At 41.1% G+C, this 27,456-nt stretch overlaps 3 protein-coding genes across 3 annotated transcripts; 2 read left to right on the forward strand and 1 right to left on the reverse strand.

Moving 5' to 3' along the window:
• Positions 1-1,792: 1,792 nt before the first annotated feature.
• Positions 1,793-4,022, reverse strand: LOC6045197 (synaptic vesicular amine transporter). Its single transcript, XM_001862557.2, is given in 3 exon segments — positions 1,793-2,845; positions 2,847-3,633; positions 3,700-4,022. Coding segments are annotated over 3 exon segments (1,476 nt in total). The 5' UTR covers positions 3,803-4,022; the 3' UTR covers positions 1,793-2,259.
• A 3,470-nt stretch (positions 4,023-7,492) lies between these two features.
• On the forward strand, positions 7,493-10,809 carry LOC6045198 (phenoloxidase-activating enzyme). The gene is made up of 5 exons (XM_001862558.2): positions 7,493-7,707; positions 7,774-7,925; positions 8,828-9,518; positions 9,575-10,130; positions 10,190-10,809. Exons 1-5 carry the CDS (start codon positions 7,626-7,628, stop codon positions 10,749-10,751), a joined length of 2,043 nt encoding a protein of 680 aa, XP_001862593.2. The 5' UTR covers positions 7,493-7,625; the 3' UTR covers positions 10,752-10,809.
• An 80-nt stretch (positions 10,810-10,889) lies between these two features.
• Positions 10,890-14,994, forward strand: LOC6045199. The gene is made up of 2 exons (XM_001862559.2): positions 10,890-11,137; positions 13,221-14,994. Exons 1-2 carry the CDS (start codon positions 10,890-10,892, stop codon positions 14,992-14,994), a joined length of 2,022 nt encoding a protein of 673 aa, XP_001862594.1.
• The last annotated feature ends 12,462 nt before the right edge of the window (positions 14,995-27,456 follow it).

Genomic DNA, 27,456 nt, shown 5'->3' on the forward strand with positions numbered 1-27,456 from the left:
AGGATCAAGCTGATCCAGTAGAGTCGCTGTGAGGAAACTGCGCGAATTGTGACGGCCATGTTTGTTACGACGTTGACGGTTCCTAGGATAGCTCTCGCCCATGATGGTTTGGGGTGGCCGAAACTTGACTTTGAGCGAACCCATTCAAGGATCATCAGACCTAGCGGGAACCAGATAATTATACTCATGTGGAATACGGTTATTTCAGTGGATACAATCGAAAGACGAAGTCCGCGTTTGGAAGAGTTGTAGTAGTTCTTAGGGACAACGTACTGGAACTGAACATTTGTGGTTGGAAAAAGAAATTGCACGTTGGTAGTGTTAATGAAGTACATGATCTGGGACTTGGACATGTCAGCCCGTTCGTACTCGATATCGCCGAGTGCTCCACTGAATGTCCCGTTTGGCTGTTGATATCCCAAGACGGTGTCCGGATTCATGTAGACCGTTGTGAAGTTAAGCATTTTGGCCATGACAAGCAGCATTTCTTCATCCACGAAAACCACTCGCTTCGAGTCATCGGTATTACGATTGGGATCCGGGAACATGGTGACTCGGAATTTCCCGTTCACTTGCTCATCACCCTGTACAGAGTTATCAATCAGGAACGTTACGTCTTCCGAGGTGGCACCACTTCGACACAGAACTCCGTTCTGACGGCCACTAATAACACAGAGTCGTTCAGAGGACCCATCAATGATCAGTGCCACCGTACGGGTGACCATTTGGATCATCGACCGAAGGTTTCCGATGCACTGATCTACGGTTCCGAACATTATCATCAGGCCAATATCTTCAAAGTTCTTAAACTCAAGCAATGTTGTAGTTCGCGTGAAATTGACCTTCTGGCTCGCGAGCAGCAGGACTCCATTGAAATTGAGGCGCCACACGTGGTTGTCTGAGGGAAGGTCCTAATAAGTTAGATTGCAATTGGTTTAAAAGGTATCCCGTACATCGGTTCAACGATCGGTAAACGGTATAACTTAGTGAGTCTTGCCAAAGATTAGGCTGTAGGAGGCAGTTGAACCATTCTGCGTACATAGGAAATACTGCGACCTCCGAAACGTTCTGAAAGCAATATTTTTGAATAGTTTCTCAACCGGTTAAGAAAACACTACCTTGAAATACTCTCGCAAGACATCGCTAACCATATCCAAGGGAAAGTTTGTGCAAACATCGTTGAGTTTGTTTAAATTAGCTTCAGTTGGGCTACATTGGAATACCACAATTAAAATCAGTCCTAAAACCTTGGTAAACATTTTAACTTTGATTGCTACCCGAACTAGCCCGTATTTATATGCTCCCGATATTTGTTTACTCCACGGAGTTTTCGGTCTAATTTACCTGTCATCGTCAACTTAATAAGCTGATAAACAATCTCGACTAGTTCATTGATAAAATACGCCTGATAAGGATCGCCCAAATTTCCCCGGAAATTGTGGGAGGCAAAGAAAGCATTGTCCCTCTAACCCAATTTACGACTGGCAGACAAGCTCAATCTAGTAAACATAGGCTGATGACGCAGACAGACAGGTGTAGGCGGGTTGCTTAGTGCCTGGTACGGACCAAGTACGGACTACTTCGATAAGATATAGGACGAGAAGACGATTGATTCGTGGAAGGGATTTTCTAGTGACCTTTGATTGGTAACTTTTCTTTTCATTTTAATACATTCCTAGCCGCTATTGTCATCAGTTTGAACTCTTGCAAAGTCAGAACTGACTACAGTTTAATCAAAAAAGCAGTTTGTGATATTACACCATAACCAGTAAACCTACTCATACATCGGAACTGTTTATTCAAATTTCCATCATCATCTTTGGTTTCTATCAACTTGAAAAATGTACTATGCGTCTACTCAGAAAATTGGTTTACACTTCATTTCATGGAGCCAATTAATAATCTCTTAGTTAATAAATTTCATGGTATGACTAGTTCAGTAGCAGCAACCATCGACTCAGTTTCGTCAAGTCTTGTTCTCAAATCAGTACTTTCCACATGCTGAGATATCCATCCAGACAAAACACGCTGCACGGCGCATGTCCATCCCGAACGGAACGAAAACAAACCTTCGGCTTCGACCACGAGAGCTCGCACGGTGCTTCGACAACCTCCTCCTCCTACCCTTCTTCGACGACGACATCCAACATTCAGTAAAACACCCATCCACTCTAAGTATACGATACATTTAATCCATTATTGAATGCCCTAGGCAGCGATGGCTGCGTCGTTGCGATAAGCGAGCTCTTTACGGCTCATTTAGTTCACCGCGTTGTAGAACCTCCTATAGTTGCCTCCGTCCGCGACCGGGTCCAGGGCTGTGGTTAGCGGCAGCTCGGAACGCTTCTGCAGTACGATCCGGACTGATTCACGAATTCCGGAGTAGATGAGCAGGGGTCCGTAGAAAAGGTTCAGGATCCCGATGGTTCGCATTAGCCAAGGGAAGCCGATGAGTGGGACCAGCTCGCCTCCTAGGATGGGTGCTGCCGAGTACGCCAGGCTTACTGCGATCTGCTGGACGGCGTAAACGGCGCCGTAGTTCGGGGACGCCTCACAGATGTCACTCTCGGTGTCGCTTCCGCTCTGGCTGTCGACCAGTGTTGCTAGGAGTGGGACAAGGGCGGCGTCTAGAACACCGATTCCCAGTCCTAGGCCAAAGTGTGGGAGCAGCAGTTCGAAAACTGCAGTAGCCGATGGGATCAGAATGCAGGAGACGCCAACTAGCGTTAGTGCTAGGATGGCTACTTTGATCTGTCCGAACCTGTAGGCGATTCCACCGAAAAAGTTCGTTCCAACCCAGTATCCGATGGAGTCCGGGATGAAGACCGTACCCAGCTGCCACTTTTGGGTGCAGCATGCTCATCATCCAGAGAGGAAGGCAAGGTTCCAAGATGGACATGGCAGAGGTAGAGATCCATATGGCGCCTACTATGATCAGGATCATCCTGTTTGACAACAGGGGCCACCATCGCGAGCTACCATCTTCCACGACGATCGACGCCGAAGGGTGACGCACGGTGAGATCCAGTGTTGCCAGCTGCATGATCAGCGTAAACAAGCACAAAACTGTCAAAATGTGAAACGGCGCCGCTTTCCCCACCAGATCGTACGTTATTCCACCGAACGGATACCCAATCAGTACGCCTACTGCGATGCTGCCCAAAATGGTTCCCATGATCTTGGAGCGTTTGTCCGGCTCGACGTAAAGCTGGGCAACCAGGCTCATGCCGCAGACGGAAATGCTGGCGGAGCCTACACCGTGAATTGCACGCGCTACAAACAGCGACGCGTACGACTGGCCGAAAGCAAAGATGGCGGACGCCACCAGCAGATTCAGCGTTCCAAACAGAATCGGCAGGCTGTACCCAATCCGTAGTGATACGTTGCCGACGATTGGGTTGCAGATCAACTGGACCAGCGCCTTCACGCCGAGCAGTATCCCAATGGAACCGTTTTCGGACTCGAGCGACACCGAGCGCTCGGTCGTTGCGTTGGTAAGCGGCACATGGCCGGAGCTGGCACCGATCAGCTTCGGGACGTAGTGCAGGTCGAAGTTCTTGTAAATGACACTGCTTGGAATTGTGAAGTTGGCGCTGGAGTAGAAGTGAACCAGGTAGTCCGGGAGAATCGGTACTGTTGAAGGAATGCAAAGCATGAATCAAGGATCAACTGAGTCTACACAACGTCGTTCGTCCTCACCAATAACAGTCAACAGCATGTTGTCCAAAAACAGTGAAATGTAGATGATGAAAGCTATGAAGGCACGGCCCTGTCTTCTATCTTCACACATAAATGGAAACATATTGTAGCAAGTGATTCACGATATTTACGCTAGAAACTTGAAATTTTCACCACTTTTTCAAATCACCAACTAAGAAACTACTCAAACTGCACTTTTTTCTTATTCAGCCTAGTTAAATTGTAGATTTTCATTCAAATTAATCACTCTCAAACAGCTTGACCTAGTGAATCACACAGCGTGAGCAGGAGCAGCATCGAAAGGTCTCGACTGGTTCGGTGCGCTATCAACAAGTGTCTGGTCGGTGGGGTTGCGCTCGTTGGATGGCAATTTGCACCCGATTATACTGGTTGATTGAACACGATGCTATTCGTGTATCCTTTCTCGTGTTTGTATATTGTACACAATAAGGCTCAGCACGTGGAGGTAATAATGTGGGAAACGGGAAAGAACTAAGGGGATAAAAATGGTTCAAAATAAGCTGTTAAACATTGAGGTGCTTTTTTGTACTCATTATAAAATCAGGGATTCATGAAATAAAAAATATCTTTTGAATATATTAGAAAAAAATAAATAAAAGAATGACAGAAATTTTAAATTTATTAATCTAATCTAATCTAATCAGACCCTAGCGCCAAACACTTTTCTTGTCATTTATTAACATTTGTAGTGCGCCATTGCATCGGAAACAGAAATTTTAAATTTACAAAAAAAAACAGGAAAAGATTAGTTTTTTTTCTATTTCAAATTTATTACAATTGCATTAATTCTTTACAACCCAAACTCGCATTTCGTCGCTGTCGTGCTAATTTGTCGTTCGTGCATGTTGGGCCAAATTGAGTTATGAACGCCAATTTTTGCAGCTCACAATGCCTCACCTTTTGACCTTCACAGTTTCTCAACATTCAATTTCGATCCTGAAATATTCAATAAAAACCGAAATTTCACTCTGTGCAATTTTGTCACTTTTGATATGAAAGAAGTTTCAATCTAGTTGTGCTATCTTGACACAGCCTGAAAATTGATGTAAGTGTGACAATTGGCCAAACGGATTTCAGGTTTCACGTTTGATACAGGATCGAGCTCGACTACCGTAAACATTTTCAGTTATAACTCGGGACTCCAGCAACCAAAATCAACCAAACTTCAGGACCAGGGATGGAATAATCGCGAAAAAATCAATTTCATTTGCGAATCTTTTTAACCCGCGAATGAGAGAGGAGGCAAATCACGCAAAAGAAAATCGCTCCCGAAATTCTTAAAGAAAATCAATCTGCTGATGATTTTTTGTGAATTTCCTTGTCAGCACCACTCAATGATATTTATTTCACTTTGTTTACACACATTGCCCATCTACAAAATGTGACAGGTCATTTTTCGACGTGTGACGTTACACCAGGGGGTAGCGAAGAAGCCGCCATCTTGGAAGTTCAGAAAACAAACACTCAGAATCAGTATTATTCATATTATTTTGGTAACACGAAGTGTGTTATCCTGGTTAAACTCAAAAGTCTCATGTAAATGTGTAAAACCAAACTGAAAAATGTGTAATGCCGATTCACAGTGTACGGGCGCACTGTTTGATCGACCAAAAGAAAAAAAGCAAAAAAAGGTAAACAGAAAAATCACTTTTTTCGATATGAATTTTCAGCCAATATTGGGATGGAATCTCCAAGGATATGATAGAATTTGCTATCAGCAACACAATTCATGGCCTATCTACAATCACTTAGCTTAGAATAGTAAAGTAAAGTAAAACTTAGAAAATGTACACAACTTATGGCCTATCTACAATCACTTAGCTTAGAAAATTTCACTTAGCTTAGGGAGTTTGAATCAATGGAAATGAATCTGATCTTCTACAATGAAAAGGAATAAAATTAGAAACTTGACGTATGGTTTGAAAAATTTCAAAATCTACGGTAAGTTGACGTTTCAATATCAAAGGTAAACAAACAACTGCATAGCAACGTATATCAGCCCAGCAAAATTTCTAAGTGATTGTGGATGACGGCCGTAAGTTGCGTACTTTCCTAAGTAAATACTTTACTTAGATGTTCTAAGCTAAGTGATTGTAGATAGGCCATTACGGCCGTCATCCACAATCAACTTAGAAAATTTGCTGGGCTGATATACGTTGCTATGCAGTTGTTTGTTTACCTTTGATATGGAAACGTCAACTTACCGTAGATTTTGAAATTTTCCAAACCATACGTCAAGTTTCTAATTTTATTCCTTTTCATTGTAGAAGATCAGATTCATTTCCATTGATTCAAACTCCTAAGCTAAGTGAAATTTTCTAAGCTAAGTGATTGTAGATAGGCCATCACGTGTTTTTTCAGGTATTTATCGTTTGAATTTCGGGAAAATCAAAAATCAAAAACCCAAAGAATGGTTTGTTATGGGCTACCATTTGACAGCTAGTGCTTTTGTTGTGGGCTCTCATTTGACAACCGTGCTAATGTCGACTGTTGTCAGTTTGCTTTGGTCGGCATAGGGTTGCCATCCCCCCCGCGTTACACTTGCAAGTGCAGTAGTGAAAAAGATGTTCTGCCGAATAATCAAGATGATGATTTTTTTAGATTCTTTTTACCGATCTTTCGTGCGCGAGAGAGGAGAGCCATGATCCATTCGGATTTTTTCTTTTGATGAACATCCAAAGATTTTCTTTTGATGATGATTATTCCATCGCTGTTCAGGACAATTCACAGAATGATCAACCGCACAAAACGCGTTTTTTCTGTGTACATTGCATGCTCTTGTTTTTGTTTATTCAAGGCCAAACATTAAAACGCGTTTTTTTTCGGAACGTCAAAAAGCGACGTACGACAAGTTAGCACGACGGTGTCGATTTTTAAATTTAACTTTGTTGAAAAGGATTTTAACAGAATTCTTTTTCAAAGCAATCAATGCGCCAAATCTATCATTTGAATTACTAATCCAAACTTCAAAAAATGTAGTAGGGTACAAATACTTCTCATGTAAAATCATAAAATATTTGGCATTTTTTAATGATTGGTGTTGCCAGAATGATTCTATTGTTTCCTCCGCTCATCTAAACAGATTAATTAAAAAATCGGTAAAATCCAGCTCCAACCAGTTCAATTCCGATATCCGTTATGCTGTCCCCGATTCTAGCCTCGCAAACACAAACTTCAGTTAATCCAAGCGCCTAACTCCATCTTCATCTCGTGTGGCCTTTACCTTTCTGTTGCACGACAATGTGCTTCCGCTGCTAATTGGCAAAATAAAAATGAAAGAAAAAAATACCAAGAAATATCACAACGACATAACCAAACAAACAAGACGAAATTGAAAGAAAAAAAAAACACAAAACAAATCAAGTACGAAACTGGTTCCGCTGGCGTACATCTCCATAATAAAAATCAGGTAATTCCCAATCTCGCGACCGGCCGTAATCTATGAATGAACTGAACTGAACGGAACAGCGAGAGAGGACGAGAGAAGGTTTGGCCGATGGGGATGATCTTTGTTTTCAAGAAAATAGGTATTACACATACGACGGACTAGGACTCGAGTGGTTAAGAAGTTACGAACACTTGTGACAAATTTATTGAGTTTGGCTTTTATATTATTTATTTATGTGTAGGTATTATTTTTCCAACTTTTGACCTTTAATTATGTTTTCGTTATTTTAGTTTTTTTTTTAAATCTGGTTAAGTCTTAAACATAATTCTTTAATGTTGTAATCCATCTCCTTAAGCATTCATTTGGCGAGTCTCGTGCGCCGCAGGCAAGTTCAAGATCATCACCAGGGTGGTAGATTCACCGTGAGGATCATCGACTCCAGTCGTCATTTAGCCGCGGTTTAGTGAGCAGCTCACTGTCAAGTCGCTCAAGTGTATAGTGTATAGCGTTAGCAAGTATGACCAGCTGCCGGCTGTTATCAACGTTGATTTTTGTTTTCACTAGTATGTTGTTCTGGGTGGAACCGTACTCTTGTGATGGTGATTACAACCTTTTTGGGTGGTTGCTTTGAGGAGGAAATTCTATTGATGTGGTTAATTTTTCAGTGACTTCGTGTATAATTCCGGGGACATCTCAGAAGAAGGGGCAATGCGTCACCCCGGATCAATGTCCTGAGCTGGTGTCGCTAGAGTTCGAGCCGAACTTTTCGTACGAAAAGTACCTGAAGGAGCGACGCTGCGAGTCGGATGAACATGGGGTAGGTTACAGTGGTGATTGAAGAAGTGGATCGAGTTGAATTCCTACATCATTCATTACTGAATCGCCGTGAATTTGGATCGTCCAAAGTTTTCTGATATACAGATCATGGAGTATATAAAGGCTTATATTCAGTGGCGTCCCTGGGACCCTTTGGCATAACTAAGAATTATTTGGGCCACTTTTTAGATATTCTGGGCCCTCCAAAGTGTCATGAATTACGGATCTTATTGTCTACCGATGTTACAACACGGTTTCTCGAAGATTTCGATAGAGGTTTATATTCAGTGATGTTCACCCTTTGAAATCAATATGGATTCTTTAGACCACCTCTGGGATATTCTAGGTTACCTAAAGTACCCTGAAATACAGTTGCTACCCCGCAACGGCATGATTCTACCTCGGTTATTGGTCATATTTAGTGATTTTGGAGTACCCAAAATATCTTAAAAGTTGCCCAAAAAGTTAGTAGTAATACGAATGAATCCCAGGAACATTACTGAATATGAATCTCCATCGAAATGTTGGTAGAATCATGTTGTAACGACGGAAGATTCTAAGATCTGTTCTCCAGAAGACTATGGAAGATCAAGATTTTCGATATTTCAAACGTGTTTCGAACACAATTACGTACTTGGTAAAATTGTGTTGCTACGGCTAGACTACATGATCTGTTTTCCAGGACATTTTGGAAGATCCAGAATATCCCACATGCGTTCCAATGAGTTCAAAGTGTTGCCAATTATTTTTTCCAGATAGAGATACTCATACATAACAACCTTGCTAACAATTTTCATGCTGTTAACTCTAAAAACATTGAACTAACACGGTGGTCTGTGTCTTGTGATTGCCCAAACTATGTTGACCCTTCCCTGATAACGGCTATCATCTTCATTTCCACAGAACCCTCGCATATGCTGCGACCCGACCGCGACCCCTCGCACCGGCAGACACCAGGGCTGGTCACCGTCACATACCGGCCACCGCAAAACTCAAGCCGCCAACGGGTTCTGCCTGTCGTTTCGCTTCGAGCCGGGTCGGTGCGTCCCAATCGAGTCCTGCCCGTCGATCCACAACTGTAGCATCGAACTGCAGCAGAACTACAATCCGACGCTTCATTTGCATTTAACGCAGAGCTTCTGCTACCAGGATGGGAGCCGGATCTACGTGTGCTGCGACGATCACCTGCCGGAGCAGGCACCGGCGCTGAAACCGGTCAAGAAACTCGGTTGGCAACGCTGCCAGACGCCCTTTTTGGATGCTGGAAAGTGCGTCGCGGCGGGTCGTTGTGGGCTGATCGAAGATGGCGATGCCGCCGTACCGGAAGAGTACCGGGCGTTCATGGTTGGCTGCGATCAACCGAACGGAGTGGCGCACATGTGCTGTCCGGGCAAGAAGATCCGGTACGATGAGGAATTCGGCAAGCAGTGCTCGACCGTGCCGGGTGGACGGAGCGGAAACTGCGTTGAACCTGATCGGTGTGATGAGTATGTGAAGGCAACCGACAAGCAGGGTTATGTGCGCGATAACTGGTGCTACACCAGCTTGGACCAGGTGGACTACGTGTGCTGTGCAAAGAAAAAGATTCAGAGTGGTGCGTCGCTGGAAGTGTTGCCAAAATCTTCGATATTTTAATCTTTCCTTTTCCAGTTCCAATCAGCGCCATCACCATCGGCAACCGTGCAGGTGAGGACGCTCCAACTTGTACGACTCCCAACAGCGCACCGGGACGTTGTGTCCCCCTTGCGGAGTGCACCCCCATCGTTAAAATCCTTCGTGACGCATCCACCTCGAAGCAACCCGTTTCGCCAGCGCAGGCAACCTTCCTGCGGAACAGTGTTTGCACCCCGGGAGGCACCTCATCCTCGGCCTACTACGTCTGCTGCGATGAGGTTTCCCTGCAGACGGTGACCACTGCGGCAACGCCGACTGCCGCTCCAACGTTGAGAACCACGACGACGACCGAGGACATTGCGAGCCATCCGAATCTAAGGTTGTTGGATCGGACCACCTGTGGGCGGGGGAATCTGGACGATAAGATTGCGTTTGGTGAGCAGGCACCGATGTATCAGTACCCGTGGATGGCCATGCTGATCTACCGGTCATCGTCCAGCGGGCAGGAGGGTCCCGAGTGCGGTGGTACGATCATCAACAATCGTTACGTGCTGACGGCGGCGCATTGCATCGATGGGCAGGTTGAGCGATTGTGAGTTAAGGTGTCAAATTTACAAAGTATCAAGCCCATCTAATCACACCCATTTCCAGATCCTACGTCCGTCTCGGCGAGTACGATACCCGCACCGATCCGGACTGTGACGAGTACATGGACTGTGCCCCACCGGTGCAGCGCTACACCGTAGAGGAGTCCCGAATCCATCCCAACTTTACCCGCGTCGTCCGCTCCGGCAACGACATTGGCCTGCTACGGCTGGACCGCCCAATCGTGTTCAGCTCCGATGACGTGGCCCCGATTTGCCTGCCCTTCACCAACACCCTTGTGCGGTTCGATCCGTCCCTGTTCTGGATCACCGGTTGGGGTCTCACGGAACGGCTGGACAACAGCCCGATCTTGCTGCAGACGCGGATTCCGTCGGTGGCTTGCAGCTTGAGCACGCACTCGATTTGTGCTGGGTTTGGCAACGGGACGCTGCACTGCCGAGGGGACTCCGGCGGACCGATGAAGGTTCAGGTGCCGGAGTTTAATTTTAGATACGTCCAGTATGGTATCATTTCCGCAGGGCCGGGGTGCGGAGTTGGTGGAGCGCCCGGGGTCAGCACACGTGTTGCGTTCTTCATGCGATGGATACTGGACAACATTAGGGAATGAGCGGCGAGTAATTAATTGTAGCATGAGAGCAAATAAAAACAAAACTAACCATTAATCATATGATTTGTTTGATTTGGGATTGATTTCACACCTTCTTAAGGTCAAACCCAACGGCCATCGATACCATTCAAGTTCACAATGTCGTTTCCTTTGCTCATACTCCTTTTGGGAGTAAATTCCATAGCCCAAGGTAGACTTCTGTCCCAGGCGGATAGGCCTTGCCACGAGGATCGGTTCTACAACCTCGGCTCGCATATCATCGATCACTACTTTGGTGATCGGCACTACATTACGGTGATTAAGACCAAGTTCGACGGGGAGGAGCTGGCGGAAGCGTTCGAGTGCGAAGTGCATCATAGGCCGTTTTACATTGTGACGCAGCAGAGGTAATTTGGTGATTTCATGATTTGCTGCGAATTTAATGATAAATCTCGGAAAATACTTTTGGAATTTACTATATGTTAACGAAGAACCCGTTATTCTGTTCAGCTAACGGTTGTTGTTGCTTTCCACATTTTTTTGGTTATTCAAACGAAAATATATGTACCTATGTTCTCTTGTTCTCAGATAGTTCGTAAATCTTTTAAATTTTTAGTACTTATATGAAAAAAGACCAGTTTTTTTCGAAATTATTAGCATTCGCCCCAAATGTTCAAATTTCTTCACTACTTGTCGATTTCCAACAAGAGAGCTGTCAATTAGGGGAAATATACCCTTTCTAATCAAACACCTATCTTCGTCATATGGAGAGTTTGATGCTCGATTAAAGCTCCAAAAATACTTTTCAGGCTATAAACTTACCAGCAACAGCACCGCCTCGAGTAAGCACGCAAATTTATGCCACTTACTGGCCAAAAAGATCAAATTTAATGCACTTTTCATCATAATTTCTATTTTGCGAGACCATTTCTCATCATTTTGGTGGCACACACATCCACACTCAAGATCAGAGGTTAACTGCTTAACGAAAGTCGCCATCAATATCTTTTCACTTGCGCCAACGATTTCAAAGCGCTTAAGATATAAATTCCAACTACCGGCAACATGTTCTTTTGCCCATTAGTTAGTCACTCACTTGAAAAATAATCCCGAAACATGTAAATAATTAGCAAGCACCATCAAAAAAACAAACACGCCAAGTCGTTTGACGTTTCAATGTTGAAAACCTATTCCAATCGAAAGCTGAAGAAAACCGAACGAGGAGCGAAGGCAAATAAAGAACAAAGGGTGGTCACCAACACCACCAACATGCTGGTGTAGCGCCTGTTGGAGTGAGCAAGTGCTGCCAGGAAACTTTCGCTATAAATGCTACTTTTCGTGAGTGTTCGCTTAAAATTTCATCAATTTTGGCAGCACTAAGCAGTCCCAAAAGAGCGCTGGAAGGAAAAAAGAACTGAACTGAAAATAGAAAAATGGGCGTGGCCCAATGCACTCGACTGATTAGAATGGGATGAACACTTTGTTCGTGGTTTTCATTTTCATGAACGCTTGTTTACGATTTTGGGAACTCTTTTTTCTCTGTGTAGGCATATGAGCAACTAAATATTCAAGAGGACTTTTTTTCTAAATTATAGAAAAATCTTTTTTTTATCAAAACAAAAGTTTAAAATCGTTATGACTATTCGAAAACAAAACAAAATATTGTTTTTAGACCGATGGTTTTATTATTTTCCTTATTTTTTAATGAAAATGGAAAATTTGTATTTCATGCTTCAGAAATATGATCGTACAGCAATAAATAAGTAGTTGAAAATACATTTCGAAGCATTTTCAAACAACTGAACCAATACATTTGAAGAAAACGAGTTTTTGTGATTTAAAAAAAAGTTGCTCATCTTTCTGATGGTGCTCTGGTGCACCACTTCAAATTCAACTTTTTTGCACCAATTCGATGTTTGTGGGCCAAAGTAAAGTATTTCCTGCATTATTGTACCAAAATTTAACCATTTACTATTTTTACGACAAGCAAACAGCTCTGGACGTTAGAGGGTTAGCTATTTTACAAAACCCAAAGTGTTAAATTGTAGCTGGGAAGGTCAGCTATTGCTTCCCATTTCGAATTTTGAGAAAATATGACCTGAAGCATGATAAATAGCAAAGAGAGCGTATGGTCGAAGGCTGTGTTACGCTTTTCAAATTTCTTGAATAATGCTGATCATTCAAGTTATAGCGGTTTGATGTTACAGGCATGACCCATATAACAAAGAACTGACTGGTTAAAACTAGCACATTCGGCACGACTTTTCTACACATTTCCTCTCGTTGAAAATCTCATATAGATACGACTAGATTCTAATTTATTTCAGCATCGGTAAGTTGTTGGATAAGCGTTTGGAAGCATCGTTGGCAGGCATAAACTTCAGAATTAGGCTCAAAATAACCTATGTTGCGTAGATCGAAGTTAATTAATACTGAAGGAAATGTAAATATTGTATCAATAAATCAATGTTTCGCTCCTCCCTCCCACAGGTTCCAGTACCAGGTCAACCTCGAACGGTACACAACTCCGAACAACATCTACGAGTACCCATCGTTCGAGGCGTTCCTGGCCTGGGGCTCGGAAGAAACCCTCCTAACCCGAATCATCCCGTACATCGCGATCCGGAACCCCCAGGCAAAGGTAATCCTTCGCTCGTACCTGCTGAGCCGGGACGAAGTAGCGCACCTTTTCTACCAGTCCTGGTACATGCACAACATGCTGAACGTCCTGGTGATCAACTATCTGGACCGGCATCGGATCGAGCTGTGCGTGTTCAATCCGTACGCGATGGTTCATAGTGGGGACGTGAACGTTCGGGCGCAGGACTTGAACTGTACGTTGATTACGGATGAGAATCAGCTTGCTGGGTTTCTTAGGAGATTGGATCGATTTGAACGGAGACGGGTGAGGAAGTTGAACGGGTACAATCTGACGGTTGCTATGCACGAAAGTAAGGGGAGCATGTCGGCGTTTGACTGTATTCTGGATAACTTTCACATTTCTGACGTTGATATGGACATTCTGAAGATCATACAGGAGAAGATGCGATTCAATGCGACGTACATCAACTCGGAGTTGGAGCTCTCGGTTGGGTACGTAAATCCGAACGGATCGATGGCTGGTGTTCTGTTGCTGATTGAAAGTAACAAAATTGATTTGGCTGCAAACTCGAGGATCATTCACGATTACGGCACGAAGAATCTACTGTACCTGAGGTACATTACAACGGAGAAGCTGATGTTTTTGGTTCCACGAAATTACTTTGAAAATCGCGATAAGGAGATTGTTTTCATCAATCCGTTCAGTATTACTTACTTGATCGTCAACATGATCTTTTCGATTGTGATCCCGCTGCTTCTGCTAGCACTGGAAAAGATACTGAAGTATGTCCGTCCCGCCAAGCGCAACTACCACTTTGGGGTGTCCGTACTGTGTATGATCGGTATCATCTACAACGTATCGGTCAAGCAACCGAAGGCAACCCGCAAGCGGTTCGTCATCTTTGGTCTGCTGGTGTACAACATCGTCTCATATCCAGTCTGGCAAGCCGTCACCATCCGGTACCTCAACTCGGACAACCAAAATCTAAACAACATCAACACCCTGGAAGAACTGCTCGAAACTGATCTAGAACTGCGCGTGTCCAAATACCACCACCACGTGGTCGTCCACGAAGGGTCCGACTTCCAGAATCCCAGCTATCGCGAACTGTCTACACGACTCAACACCAAGGGCACCGCCTCGATCCGAACCGCCATCGAGCGCATAATGACCCAGCGTGACTCGGCCTTCCTAACGTCCGAAACGTACGTCCCGCTAGTTCTGTCCGGCAGCTACAACTGGATCCCCGGCAGTACCTCGTCCGGGGTGTTCGTCATATCCGAACCGATCTACGAGTTCTACAAGTCGATGGTGGTGCCAAAGACGTCCCCCTTCGTACGGACCTTCAACGAGATCGTCATGCGCTGCATCGAAACCGGCTTCGTCGAGCGGCAAACCGGCCAGCTGCGGATGGTCGTGGACGTGCTGAACATCCGGCAGACCCTGGCAAACGCGCGAATTTCGGCCGAACGGTTGTTCGATATGGGCTCGCTGAAGATCTTTTTCGTGTTCTATCTGGTCATGATGGCGCTGGCGACGGTGGTTTTCCTGCTGGAGCTGGCTGTGAATCGTTATTGCAAGAAGAAGGAGATGGAACTGGGGGCAGTGGAGAAGATTGAGCAGAAGAAGGAAGATGGGGTACTGTTTGAATTTGTGCTTTAAACATTTGTTCAAATATTTTGAAATTCCCTTATACACCTGCAATCAAGGGTGTTTCAAATATTCAGGTTATTACAAGATCTTAAAATAAGTGTCTATGAATGTTGGAATAAATAAATACAAATAAACATGTGTAAACCCAAATAAGTGAATTTTACTGAAAGAGCAATCTTGATTTATTTTTAATTCAAATTCAACACTAAACCCCCAACCAACACAATTCTCTTCAATCAAATGCCAGCCTATTCAAGCTTTCAACGGCCGCACGCGTTTATAGGTGGAATACAAAAGAAACGACAGAAAGCTCGACTGCATAAGAAGCAGGAAAGCTTGAGGGCAGACAAAGCTTTCTCTTACACCGTAGGTGAACGAAGCCGGTGTAAAGTTCGTTTCATTTATTTTTACTGTAACAGTGCTCGAGAAATCAACTGAACTTCAGTCGATTGTTTTGTTTGGAAGTATTTTTGTAGAAATTTTACTGATTATGTTTTTATTTGAATTAAATTTCCCGCTTTAAGAACTTTATTTTCAAGATCACGAATCCGAGGTCTGATTTTACGAAAAAAAGTTTTGAAAAAGTTGGTCGTCATCGATCATGGCCGTTCATGGTCACCCGCGACAGACACGGACGACGAAACAAAGAGAAACGCAAAAAGTAACTTTTTCAAAACTTTTTTTCGTAAAACGCGATAACTCGTGATGTTTATAAGCAAACCCCTTATGTCTGTATATCAAATTTTTTGTAATTGTCTGCTCTACAACTTTGTAGCACATTGTTACACTCTAAAATATAACCCTGCAAAGTTAGAAAAAACACGAAATTTTTAAATGAAAATTTTTGTTCTAAATGAAAAAATGACCCTTCTGGGTCAATGTAGATTCGAAAAGTACATTAAATTCCCCATAAAATGACATGTTCCAAAAATTTTTACAGTCAAGTAACGAAAAATGGGAGAATTTTTAAAACTTTTTTAGTTTTTTTTTTCGATGAAAAATACGTTTTTTTCGGAATTCTGAGTACGCCATCAAATCGGGCGTCTAATTTTGCATAAAAGTCCCTTTGACACCAAATTTCTATCTCTTCACCGTTTCAGGCTGCAAATTATTTAAAAACACCTCTTTTCTGCATGTTCAAAAATGGAAGGGGTCGTACCGCCCCTCCGTCACGAGATATAAAAAAAACCTCGGATTCGTGATCTGGAACAAAAGTTAACCCTTAGGACAAAGTTTCATGCAAATCGAAGAGGGGTCGGGGCAACTTTTCCCGATTTCGTGTGAGTTGGTAGAGAATTACCCATAATTTAAATACTCTCAAAGCTTTATGCTTTTCTCAATGAAAAAAGTTCCAATGGTAAGCGAACTTTGACCTATTTTTCTATATGTTACAAGTTTAAAGAGGTTTTAAAACAAAATTTTTTTTTAATTTGTAGGGAATAAGAATAAGTTTTATAGCAAATTTTGTTTTTTTTTTTTAATTCATGCTTAAAAACTGGTTGTTGACAAAAAGAATGATACTTTTCATTCACATAATCTCAAATCAATGTACAATTTATTGAAAATTAGATTGGCAATGCAAATATTATTTCAAGTCATTGAATTTTTTTCTGAAAAGTTTAGCTAAAGAAAACTTATTTGAAGTTTTTTTTCGGATAATCATCGAACTTTGGATAATCTAGTCTGGACTATTTTGTAAAAAAAAAAACATAAATAAAAAATGTACAATCGATTGTTAATTATTAAAACACATTGTGTGATGTTTTTTTGTTTCTGTTTTCAATCATTTAGGACCACAGATCGATAAACACATTTTAATTAAAAATAAAATATAAGAAGCACAACTATAACAGTGTGATAATTCTCTGTTTTCAAAATTTGGAAAATCAAGCATGGGACCATCCATAAACCACGTGGACACTTTTTTGAGAAAGTTAAAATTTATAATTTTGCAATAAGGCCGATGCAAATATTTAAAAAAGTTCTTGTCCCTCGGCCCTGGCCGAAGTCAAGGGGGGGGGGGGCAAAAAAATATAAAAATTTAAATAACAAACCATAGTCTTCACATTTAAATGAAAAAAGTGTTTAAAAATGCATTTTACACTAGTTCAGTTGTTTTGCAATCATAAGTTTAAAAAAATCTAAGATCTGACAAGCAGAGATGCCAAATACACAGATTTGTCTGTGTTTCACAGACATTTGAGCTCGTGTTAGACATTTTTTGAGGTGCACAGACTTTTTAAAAACTTCATTAAATTGTTATTTTGTAAAAATATCAATCGAAACTTATTTCGTTAGTCTTCAAATGCTTAAAAACACAATTTTTGATAGATTTCTATGACTGTAAATTGATTTATTTGAATTTCAGACAAAGGCACAGATATACACAGACTTTTTCACCGACATTTCAAAAAATCATATGGCATCCCTGCTGACAAGAACAAAAATTGTATCGAAAAAAAAAGATTTTGCATCGAAAATTTTCAAAAACTCTTAAGATTTTTTAATAAACCCAAAAATGCTAAAAATGATTTTAAACGCAGGAGAATGTATTTTAATTTGATTTCAGTTGGTTCACTTGAATTTTCATTGAAATTTTGAAGTTTATTGTAAAAATATTTTTGCCCCCTGATTTTGGGGGTTGACAAAACTTTTAAAAATATTTGTACCAGCCTAACCAAATAAACTTTTTTTTTTCATAACTGGCAAAACTATTTTTTGAGAAGGTCTTATATATGTAATGTATCTATATTGATTCGTCTATTTTCGTTTATAACTACTACAACTATTTTTAGTATGAGAAGAGGAAAGCTAAACTAGGGATTTTCAATACTAAATGTCGCCAGAATGAATTTCCAAGAAATGGCAACCAAATGGAATATTTGTTCAGAAAAAAATAACAATAAAATTACTTCCTTAAACCCGTCGCTCTACAATTCACAAACCAAACCACATTTTTTCCCACACAAAACCATCTGACAATAAGTGGTCCAAACAACAATCAAACGAAATTTCCAAACAATCCACCAAATCAGCCAAATTTTCCATTTACCAGCTATCATCGGCGCAAAGCAATTTTGGACTCCGCTCTGCGGATTGGCTGGCTGGCTGACTGCGCGATCAATCAAAAGAAGCCCTAAATTTGCTTTGCGCGGTAGAAAGCGGCTTGAAAACCCGCGGCCTGCCTGCACCTGATCTCCGTTCGTTTTCTGGTTCGGATTGGCCCTCTTCTTCCTCCACGCGTGGCCGAATTAATTCCAATTTCGTTCATCGTGGATGGGAGACTTCTTGTATGAGTGGGGATTCGAAATAAACTTGTATTTAATTTCTAGCTCTCTATAAATTATTCTGAAACCTCTCAGTTTAATGAAGTTTTCAAAATTGATAAACAATAACGAAAATTTGATTTTCTTTCAATAAGAAATGAGCGAGAGAGTGAGAGGAGAGTTGGCAAACACACACACAGCCACACAGACCCCCTTCAGGAGAAGATCCAAAGCAGCGATCGTTCAGCGAAGACACCAAAGCGATCCGCGATCAGTTTTACCGTACGGTCATCGCGTCGTGGTCAGTCAAGAGAGCCGAAGGTACCGTACGGTAGAAAAGTACACACACGCACACGGCATGACACGACATGCTGAGATCTCCTCGGACTAAACACGAGCGAGAATGAGTTTCGTTAGAGAGAGCGGTTAGTGCGATGGAAAAGAGCAACAGCTTAGCAGCCTAGCCTAGCGGTGTTGGTTGTGAGTAGGCCGAACTCGCGAGCAAGAGGAATTTAAATGAACACAACATTACTGTACTGTGTGTGGTGGAGCGCCGGCATCATCATCACGCACCGTGGTTTACCGTTCGTGGGAAGGGTTTAGGAACGGGGATTTGATGGGCGGAGGTTGGAGTTTTGGAATCGGATCAGCTGGATGGAGGAGGAATCAACTCATGATTTTGATTTAGTAAATTTAAATTTAAATTTTGTTGCACCAATATCATTCTGAAATTGAACTTTTATTAACTATTGTCGTTCCCTGTCCTTTCAAAGTCGCAGATTTTTCATGCCTGACATGACTTTCAGTTTTGATTCGTACCAGTTTTGAAAGTTATACATGAAAATGTAGTATTCTAAACAGAAAGAAAATACCAAAGGCAGCTGCTACTAACCAGAACATATGGCAAAATATAAGTACATAAATAATACAAAATAACACGATCTATGGATCCAAACTCTATCGGAATGCATCTAAATTTCACAGCACCCTTAAAAACTGTATTATGGACCCAAAGAATGAGTAATTTCAGCACTTCGTCGATCAGAAAATCTCTTCTCGAGGCACAGTTTTTCAAAGGTTTACATAGCACTTATTTTACTCCCAAACGGCGGTCACTGGATTGTGATGCATGGCTGCATGAAAGTATATCTGCCGGGTCCGAAACTGCACAGAACGAGGATTGAATCATCAACATCCTGGTTGTTAATTCGACACGATACCACCACGCCATGAACGGATTGCATTGTATGTGTTGGTGAAAACTGCAGATCGCTGACATGTTTACACACGGGCAAAATGATCGACGGGCTTGCTGCAAAAAAATGTAACATTTTCTGCAGCAAATTCACTGTTGCAGAGTTTCATATATATTTTTCCTTTGGGTGTATGGACAATCCCCAATTTTGTATAGAGACTTGTATGAAGAGACTCATGATGGCTTATTTGGAAATAAGTGATCGATGGACAATGTTTCATACAAAAAAAAAGTACAACGAAAAGTCAATATGCGGCAGCTTTGTTGACAAAACAAACGGAGCACGTAGTCGCATAGGGACGTGGCGTTACATCGTGCTGCCATCTGGATTTTTTAAGTGCAAGAGTGGAAAAGTGCTGAGTCATCGTCTAAAAATAGACAGCGTCCTATCTCGCCCAGCAAAATGAAGTCGATTAAGTAGTCGGTTTCGATGGAGAAAAAGTGAAAAACGTGGTCTAAAAATAGCGACGCCATCCCCCGATGATGGCGGCACCGAGCAAGAATTAGGGGTCACCCTCTATTGGAAAGCAACTGTACGCCTGTAAAATGCATTTTAAAACACTTTTTTCATCCAAGTGTTGAAACCTAGGCCCCCCTCGACTTTGGTCAGAGCCGAGGGACATAAACTTAAAAAATATTTGCAACGGTCTAACTCCACAATATCTATTCATCAAACATACGTAGACTACATAGATCAGTGTTCCTCAACCGGTGAGGAATTCCGCCCTGGTGGATGCGGATGCAATAGAAATCTAATGTTTTTGAACGCTTTTTGTAAAAAATCCTATCTGCCACATTCTTTAAAACTTAAATGAACATTTCTGATTTTTTTTTTTTTGAAAAGGTCCAATAAACCAAATTTTAAGTTTTTGTATTTTGGGTGTTTTTTAATACCCCTGACACAAGGCGGTTTCAAAAACACCCAAAATCAAATACTGGAAATTTGGTTTATTGGACCTTTAAAAAAACTCCAGATTTTTTAACATTTGATAATTTATTGGATAATTAACAGCAGCAATTTTTAAAAAAGGACCTCCGCAAAAGATTGTCACGGCCTATTTATAAAACCCGCGTAGGAGTTCAATGTTTTAAAATTGAATCCTACAACCTCCTGAATAACCCCCCAGTTTGCAAAACAACTGGGCAGCTGTAAACTGCATTTTAAGACACTTTTTCATTCAAATGTTAAGACTGGCTGGTTATTTCAATTTTAATATATTTTTTTTTTGCTGACCCCACCCCCCCCCCCCCACCCTTGACCTTCACAAGAGTCGATTTAATCTAATCTAATCTAATCTAACACAAACGCAGCCAGTGGAAAGTCTTGTTATTAGATTACACCCTAAGCACTTTTCTTGTCATTATTAATAATTGTAGTACATTCGAGAACACCCGAAAATGTATTTCAAAAATTAAAACGGCCAGCCCTACTGCGTTGTGTTTACCGAACAGAGGATTCTGAGAACGGATCACATTTCACAGAATCTACAGGGGAGGAAGGATGCGTGGACATTCCGTACCAAACGCTCCTATATCAGGTTTCATGTGTGTTATATAGTAGTTATTTATGTTCAGATAAATAAAATATATAGATAATATATCAATTGCAGTTTTACAAATTACCTTGATTTTTCCTGAAAAAGAGTGTTAATTAAAAGAAAAAGTAGTAGGGAAACGAAGGAAGAGTCATTAAATACTTGATCGTAAGCGTTAAATTAAAAGACCAGTTAAATATTTTTTTGAAATTAGCTAAATCTTATCTTAAAATAAATCGCATTAATTAAAAAAAACAACTTGTTCTGAACTTTGATTGATTTTGAAAGGAATATTTACGAAGTAATCGCAATGCAAAGAAAAAAATGTCGAGGAAATAGGGAAGCAAATATAAATTATTGCAACAAAAAATAAAACATTAATCCGGCAGCACTGTCGACTTCCGCGTCACCCCCAACCGTCAGCAGTCTCCCCGTTGGTTTCTCTCTCCAGGCAACCATCATTCCCGCTCGCAATGATTCCAATGATGACACAGCCGCTCTCGCTCTTGGAATTGGAAGCGGGAGCGTGTCTGCCAACACCACACACGCGATCACGAACACTATCAGGCCGGCAAGATCGCACGAACACAACCACAGTTTTTCTCTCGGTTTTTCTCATCTCTTTCGTTTCCAAATCGAAGCAAACGACGCCGCTAAAATTGGCAAATCTGGTACAAAATCGTCGCAAAAACCGCATTTTCACGGTTCCCCGAGCGATAACCGACCAAAACACGATCACCGTGATAATACTCGGAACATGGTCAATCGAAAGAACCCGGACGATCCACAAAAATGAGAAAAAAACGCGAAAAATTTAACAAAAAAACGTTACTTAATCCACCTTTAGGTGGTTGGTGCCTTCCTCTGATATATCCAGATTTTTAAGCGAAAATGGCGTTACGATTGGTGCACGCCCGAAATGTCAAAATCGCGCAGTGGTACCAACATTACAAACAAAGTGTGCAGTGGCTTGACACAAATTGTTTCTAATGTTGGTAACACTGCGCGATTTTGACATTTCGGGCGTGCACCTATTGTAACGCAATTTTCGCTTAAAAATCTGGATATAGTAATTTCGTCCGAAATTAAATAAAATCCGATCAAAAAAACTGCAGGCTTTCTGTCACACTTTTTGACACAGACATCATTTGTAGAAAATGGCAACCAGAGAGAAGGGAATACTCTTTGTGGCAACCCTATACACCAGTGATTTTCATGGTTTAATATTAGAGGTTCGTTGGAGTTAGATGCTGTTCCCCTAAATGACAAAAAACAAACTCTTAGCCTTATTTTGTGCATTCCAAATATTAAAAAAAACGACGGTCTAAAAAAAACCCATTCAATCTTATGTCCCGTGGCGTTTACGTCATTTTGGTGGTAGAATCAATTAATTGCATTGCTGGCAACAATTCCTCATACTGGAAATATATGGGTTCGATTCCCGCCTTATCCACTGAGCTTCTATCGGATGGTGAAGTAAAACGTCGGTCCCGGTTTCTCCTGTCTCGTCAGAGGCGCTGGAGCAGAAATCCCACGTTAGAGGAAGGCCATGCCCCGGGGGGCGTAGGGCCAATAGTTTCGTTTTCGGAAATATCAAAATTGTAATACTCCGTACGAGCGATTGTTCCTCTTTGTCGTCTTGCCCCACCTTCCCCTATGTATTAAATTTTCTTCGAAAAAGTTTTCGACCAAAAAAATGTTACTACCTTGTTTGACAGATCTTTTTGTTTTGCCCTTTTGTTTTGCCATTCGCGATCAAAAGCTCAAAAATTCCGACAGATGGCGCAAAGCATCGAAGAATGACGATTCAAATTTCCGCTGTTCGGTTACATAGGAATGCAAACTTAAAATTGAATTTACAGCTCATAGAACAACTTTTGAGAAAAAATTCAAGTAGTACGATTGTTAACTCTTTGCCCTCTATAAATTAACGCAGTAAAAAAAAATTGAAAAAAAAAATAATTTTGAAAAAATAATATTGTTTAAAATGATAGAGCATCAAAAGTTAACAAAGTATCAGCTTGAATTTTTGCTCAAAAGTTGTTTTCAACGCTGGAATTTACCAAAACAGAATTCGCATACATAACCTCAAAGGGCGGAAATTGAAGAATTCGACAACGTTTTTTCCGCTAGGTTCGCTGTTGTTCCAGCGGTGTTCGGAATGACAGCCCCCATACAGTTTGAGCAGTTTTTAGGAAAAAATCGCGTTTATGATGAAAAATCAAGCATTTTCAGAAAAGTGGGGTATTGCAAAGTGTGGCAATTTCGCTAACGATCATAATGCGTGGTGATTTGTAGTGATTAATTGTGACTGGTATTTTGTTTAAACGATTTTTCTAAAAAGATGATCGATATTTTGGATAACTTGAGTTAAATGTTGCAAAAGTTAAAAGTAATGATGAAATGTTATGTAAAAGTGTTTAAACTTTACTTTTCTTTCCCTTTGACCAAAATATTGACCTTAAAAATGCATTTTGGTGATTTTTTGGAATTTTTTGGAAAAATTGGAATAACTGGCAATTTTTTGAGAAAATGATTGTAATTATGCTGTAATATGACTCTAATAGTTTGTTCTATCAATAATACACACATAAGGAGCATTATCAATCAAATAAATCATATTTAAATCAATTTTTCAAGAGATCTTTTTGGTAAATTTGAGGAAAAAACATGAAAAATTAACTCAGCTCCTATAATTCATACATCATTCGATTCGTTTATGCGATTGCCACACTTTACAATAACATTCATCGACGTTAAAAAATATTTGAAGGAAATAAAAATCAAAAACTGCAAAAAAAATTATATTTCCAAGCACGCTGTCATTCCGAACATCGTTGCGTAGTGCTTCTACTCGCCACCAGGATGCGTGCACGTTTCTGTCGAATCTCTCAATTTCAATCGACATTCTTCGCTCTGTTCTGCTACTCAACACTAGGTGTCGCATGTAGTTTGATTCTTGAACGGCAATCGTCTTCGTGTGATCTGGAGCTGTTTTTTTTTTGTTTCTGTCATACGACTGCTGAGACCATAGTTGGTTCTGGAGCTGTTTTTCCGTCTGTGCGATTTCAGTAGCTGGTCCTGTGAATTTTTAGTGTTGACCGAAGCGAAACCTCTCGTCCATGATGACTTCCGATTGGGACGAAATCGAGCGACACGCTTCCGACTTCCAGAATGCCCAGCTGACGACCAGCTTCCAAAGGTAGGTTCTTGCGATTTTTGCTGGAAGATGTGTCACTTTACTTTCCATTTCTTCTCGGACAGGTTGTCGGAATTGCGTCGAAGTGGTCACTCTGCTGATTGCGAAGGGCCTGCTGGAGGTGATTTACACGACCGATGGCAAGGAGTACTTGACGCAGGTTCATTTGACGAAGAAGGTGCGGGACGAGATGTTTGTGCGGGGAGGCTGCATTAATCTGATCGATTTGGCCAATGTTGATCATTGCTAACAAGATTGTTTTTCCCTGGGTGCCGGAGGATGTGCAGCTGCTGGAGCACCACGATGGGCATGAATGTGGCGGAGCTGAGATGGGGTAAAGAAGGAGGAGGAAAAGGGAAGGACATTCGAGTAGAAAAATGAATAAAAATGCAAAGTGTGTAAATATACAAGTAAATGTTTGAAAATTTATATCGTTTGTTTTATTGACACCAAAGATTCTTCGAGAAATTGCCGTTCCGTTGCCAAATTATGGTATGGTGTGGTTAGATGGCAATTTCGGCCCAACGAGGAAATAAAAGGAAACTTGAGAAGGTCTTTTGATTACACACCCAAAGATGGGTTGCATGATTGACCCGGACCTAATCTTTATCAAAATATCTGAGATCCGGCTTCAAAAATGTGTACAAATAACACTTAAGTTCTTATAACTTTTGATGGGGTTATCAGATCATTAATGTTTTGGGCTCATTAGAAAGGTCTTTCAATTATCCAACTAACGATGGGTAGCATGATAGATCCGGACAACTTTTTCATCAAAATATTTGAGATCCGGCCTCTGAAATGTGTACAATTGACACTTAAGTGCTCATAACTTTTGATAGGGCTATCAGATCTTCAATGTATTGGGCTCATTAGAAAGGTCTTTGAAATACCTTTCTAAAAATGTATGATCAGACGGGTTTTCTTACAAAAACCACCCTTTTTACAATCTTTCAAACATTAATCAGAATTGTTTTTTAAGCATAACTTTTGAAGTACTCTTCTAAACTTCATAATATTAACTAGGGTCTTGTGGGACCCCAAGACGAATCGAATGAGACCAAAACGATCCAAATCGGTTCAGCCAGTCCGGAGATAATCGTGTGCATATTTTTCGGTGCACGGACTCACATCCAGACACACGCACAGACATTTGTTCAGAATTTGATTCTGAGTCGATAGGTATACATGAAGGTGGGTCTACGAGGTCGAATTAAGAAGTTCATTTTTCGAGTGATTTTAAAGCCTTTCCTCATTGAGGTGAGGAAGGCAAAAACACGGACGCCAAGCAGAACGAACTTCTCCCGATGACGGCCACGAACGAACTCCCCTTGACCTTGACCAGAGTCGAGGTATAAAACTTCAAAAATGCCTCAGGAGAAATGGTAAAATTACATTTCATACGTCTTCAAGAAACCAGGCCAGACAGATTTTATTCTGGCAAAAAAAGTCTTTATCTTGCCAAATGATATAATGGGGATGACTTGCAAAAATGGCGATGATTAAATAATATTTTTTGGAGGTAATTTTAATATCCTAATAGATTATTTCTCGCAGCTGGTTGCTTAATTTTAGCTGTGGTTAAAACTTTATCGATAAATATGAGGAAGATAGAGCCCAAAAAAATGAATTCGCTTCATCAAAAATAATTCTTTTGATATTACAATATTTGATAGAATGAAAAAAAAGGGGTTTTGAAAAAAAAAGTTCAACACATTTTGAACGTCGATGGTTACGGTCGATGTCAGAAATTCAGCATAAATGTGTGTTTTTATCAAATGCTAGCCAAATTTATTGCTTTTTATTTTTTTTCTATCAAGATGGAGGTCAATTAAAATTAATGAAACCACGCGTATAGCGCCATTTTTATGCATTGCTATTTGGCAGCGTTAAATGCTTTTTTTATAAGTTTTTTTTCAACAATATTGCGCGACAGAAATTTTAGATGAGTCTCAGAAAAATGTGAGTCATTCTACCGAATTCTCGGCGAGAAATGACAGGTATTTTGCTGAAGTTCAGTATTTCTCTGCAAAAAAAAAAGTTGTTTTGTTTTCGGCAGAATTCTGTCGAGCTCAAATATCAAAAATGAGTGTGTACAGTTCCGGAAAACAAAAAAAAGGAAGATTATCTTCGATTTATTGGGTTGTTTGGCCATGAGCATTTATTTTTTGCGTTTTATTTTTTTCAGTATAAGTTTTTTTAAACAAATTAAGAAAATTAACATTTAATTAGATTTGTATTACCAGCCAGTGTCCAGACTCGATTATCCGAAGATTTTTGATGAACAAAAAAAAAAAAGTTTTCTCGTATTTTATTACTTTCTTAGTTTTTACATCAAAATTTAGTTCTGCGAACTAAATAAACCAATTCTTTTTATCAGAATCAACCATTTAATCACACTACTAAGTGACTTCATCTAAAACCCTCATTTACTCGTCATGAATATCTTCACACGCGCGTTCACGCGATTCTCTCATCGGCGGGAAGCAGCCCGAGAGCCGAGCCAGTAACAGAAGGAATGGACAGCGAAGAAGTCCCAGATTTGTAATAGCGGCGCGCAACCACCGACCGTGAGATTCCCGTTCGAATCCCGCCAGTTGCGTTCTCTTTAGAGCTAGACTATGCGCGAGAGAGATGGTTCGCATGCTCGCTTGACTTCGCGGTAGACTAACGAGGCGAGCTTAGGTGAGTTTGCACAGTGAAAAAAACTAATTAAATTATAATTCAAGTAAATCAAAAACCTAGATATAAAAATAAAGTATTAACAACTTAGAAAATTAAAAATTATGTTACCTCGATTGCTTTTTCACAATTTTTCTCACAGTGCAGCTGACCGCTCTCAGTAATGTACAGTAATATGTGACCATTAAGAATGAGAACAGGGCAAGAAATGGTGAACATTTTGCTACTGGACCACGTCGTTTTTGCTCTGTTGGCTTCCTCCTTCCTTCTTCTGGAGTCACTGGAGCAGTCAGCATCGACTTGGGGCAACTTGACCAGACCATCGTTTGATTTCCGGTAGCCAGCCAAATGGACAGGCATTAGTTCAAACTGTGCTAATGTTGGGCCTCCTACTTTTTTCCTTCTTAATGATGCTGTTGCGGTGTTGTGGCGGCTTTGGCATAGACCTCTTTATTCTACGTCTTCTTTTTAACAGTATTTGACCTTACCGGCTCGTTGGTTACACGTCGTAAAATTAACGTTAGGTTCTTTCTT

Source organism: Culex quinquefasciatus, chromosome 1, assembly GCF_015732765.1.
Source record: "Culex quinquefasciatus strain JHB chromosome 1, VPISU_Cqui_1.0_pri_paternal, whole genome shotgun sequence".
NCBI classification, from domain to species: Eukaryota; Metazoa; Arthropoda; class Insecta; order Diptera; family Culicidae; genus Culex; species Culex quinquefasciatus.

What these genes read in the sequence shown, in the direction of transcription:
- LOC6045199 (XM_001862559.2), top strand. Translation starts at nt 10,890, where the DNA reads ATGTCGTTTCCTTTGCTCATACTCCTTTTGGGAGTAAATTCCATAGCC. An exon ending in TACATTGTGACGCAGCAGAG is followed by an intron (nt 11,138 to 13,220) that starts GTAATTTGGTGA and finishes TCCCTCCCACAG; the next exon opens with GTTCCAGTACCAGGTCAACC.
- LOC6045198 (XM_001862558.2), top strand. Translation starts at nt 7,626, where the DNA reads ATGACCAGCTGCCGGCTGTTATCAACGTTGATTTTTGTTTTCACTAGT. An exon ending in GGAACCGTACTCTTGTGATG is followed by an intron (nt 7,708 to 7,773) that starts GTGATTACAACC and finishes TTAATTTTTCAG; the next exon opens with TGACTTCGTGTATAATTCCG. An exon ending in GATGGGCAGGTTGAGCGATT is followed by an intron (nt 10,131 to 10,189) that starts GTGAGTTAAGGT and finishes ACCCATTTCCAG; the next exon opens with ATCCTACGTCCGTCTCGGCG.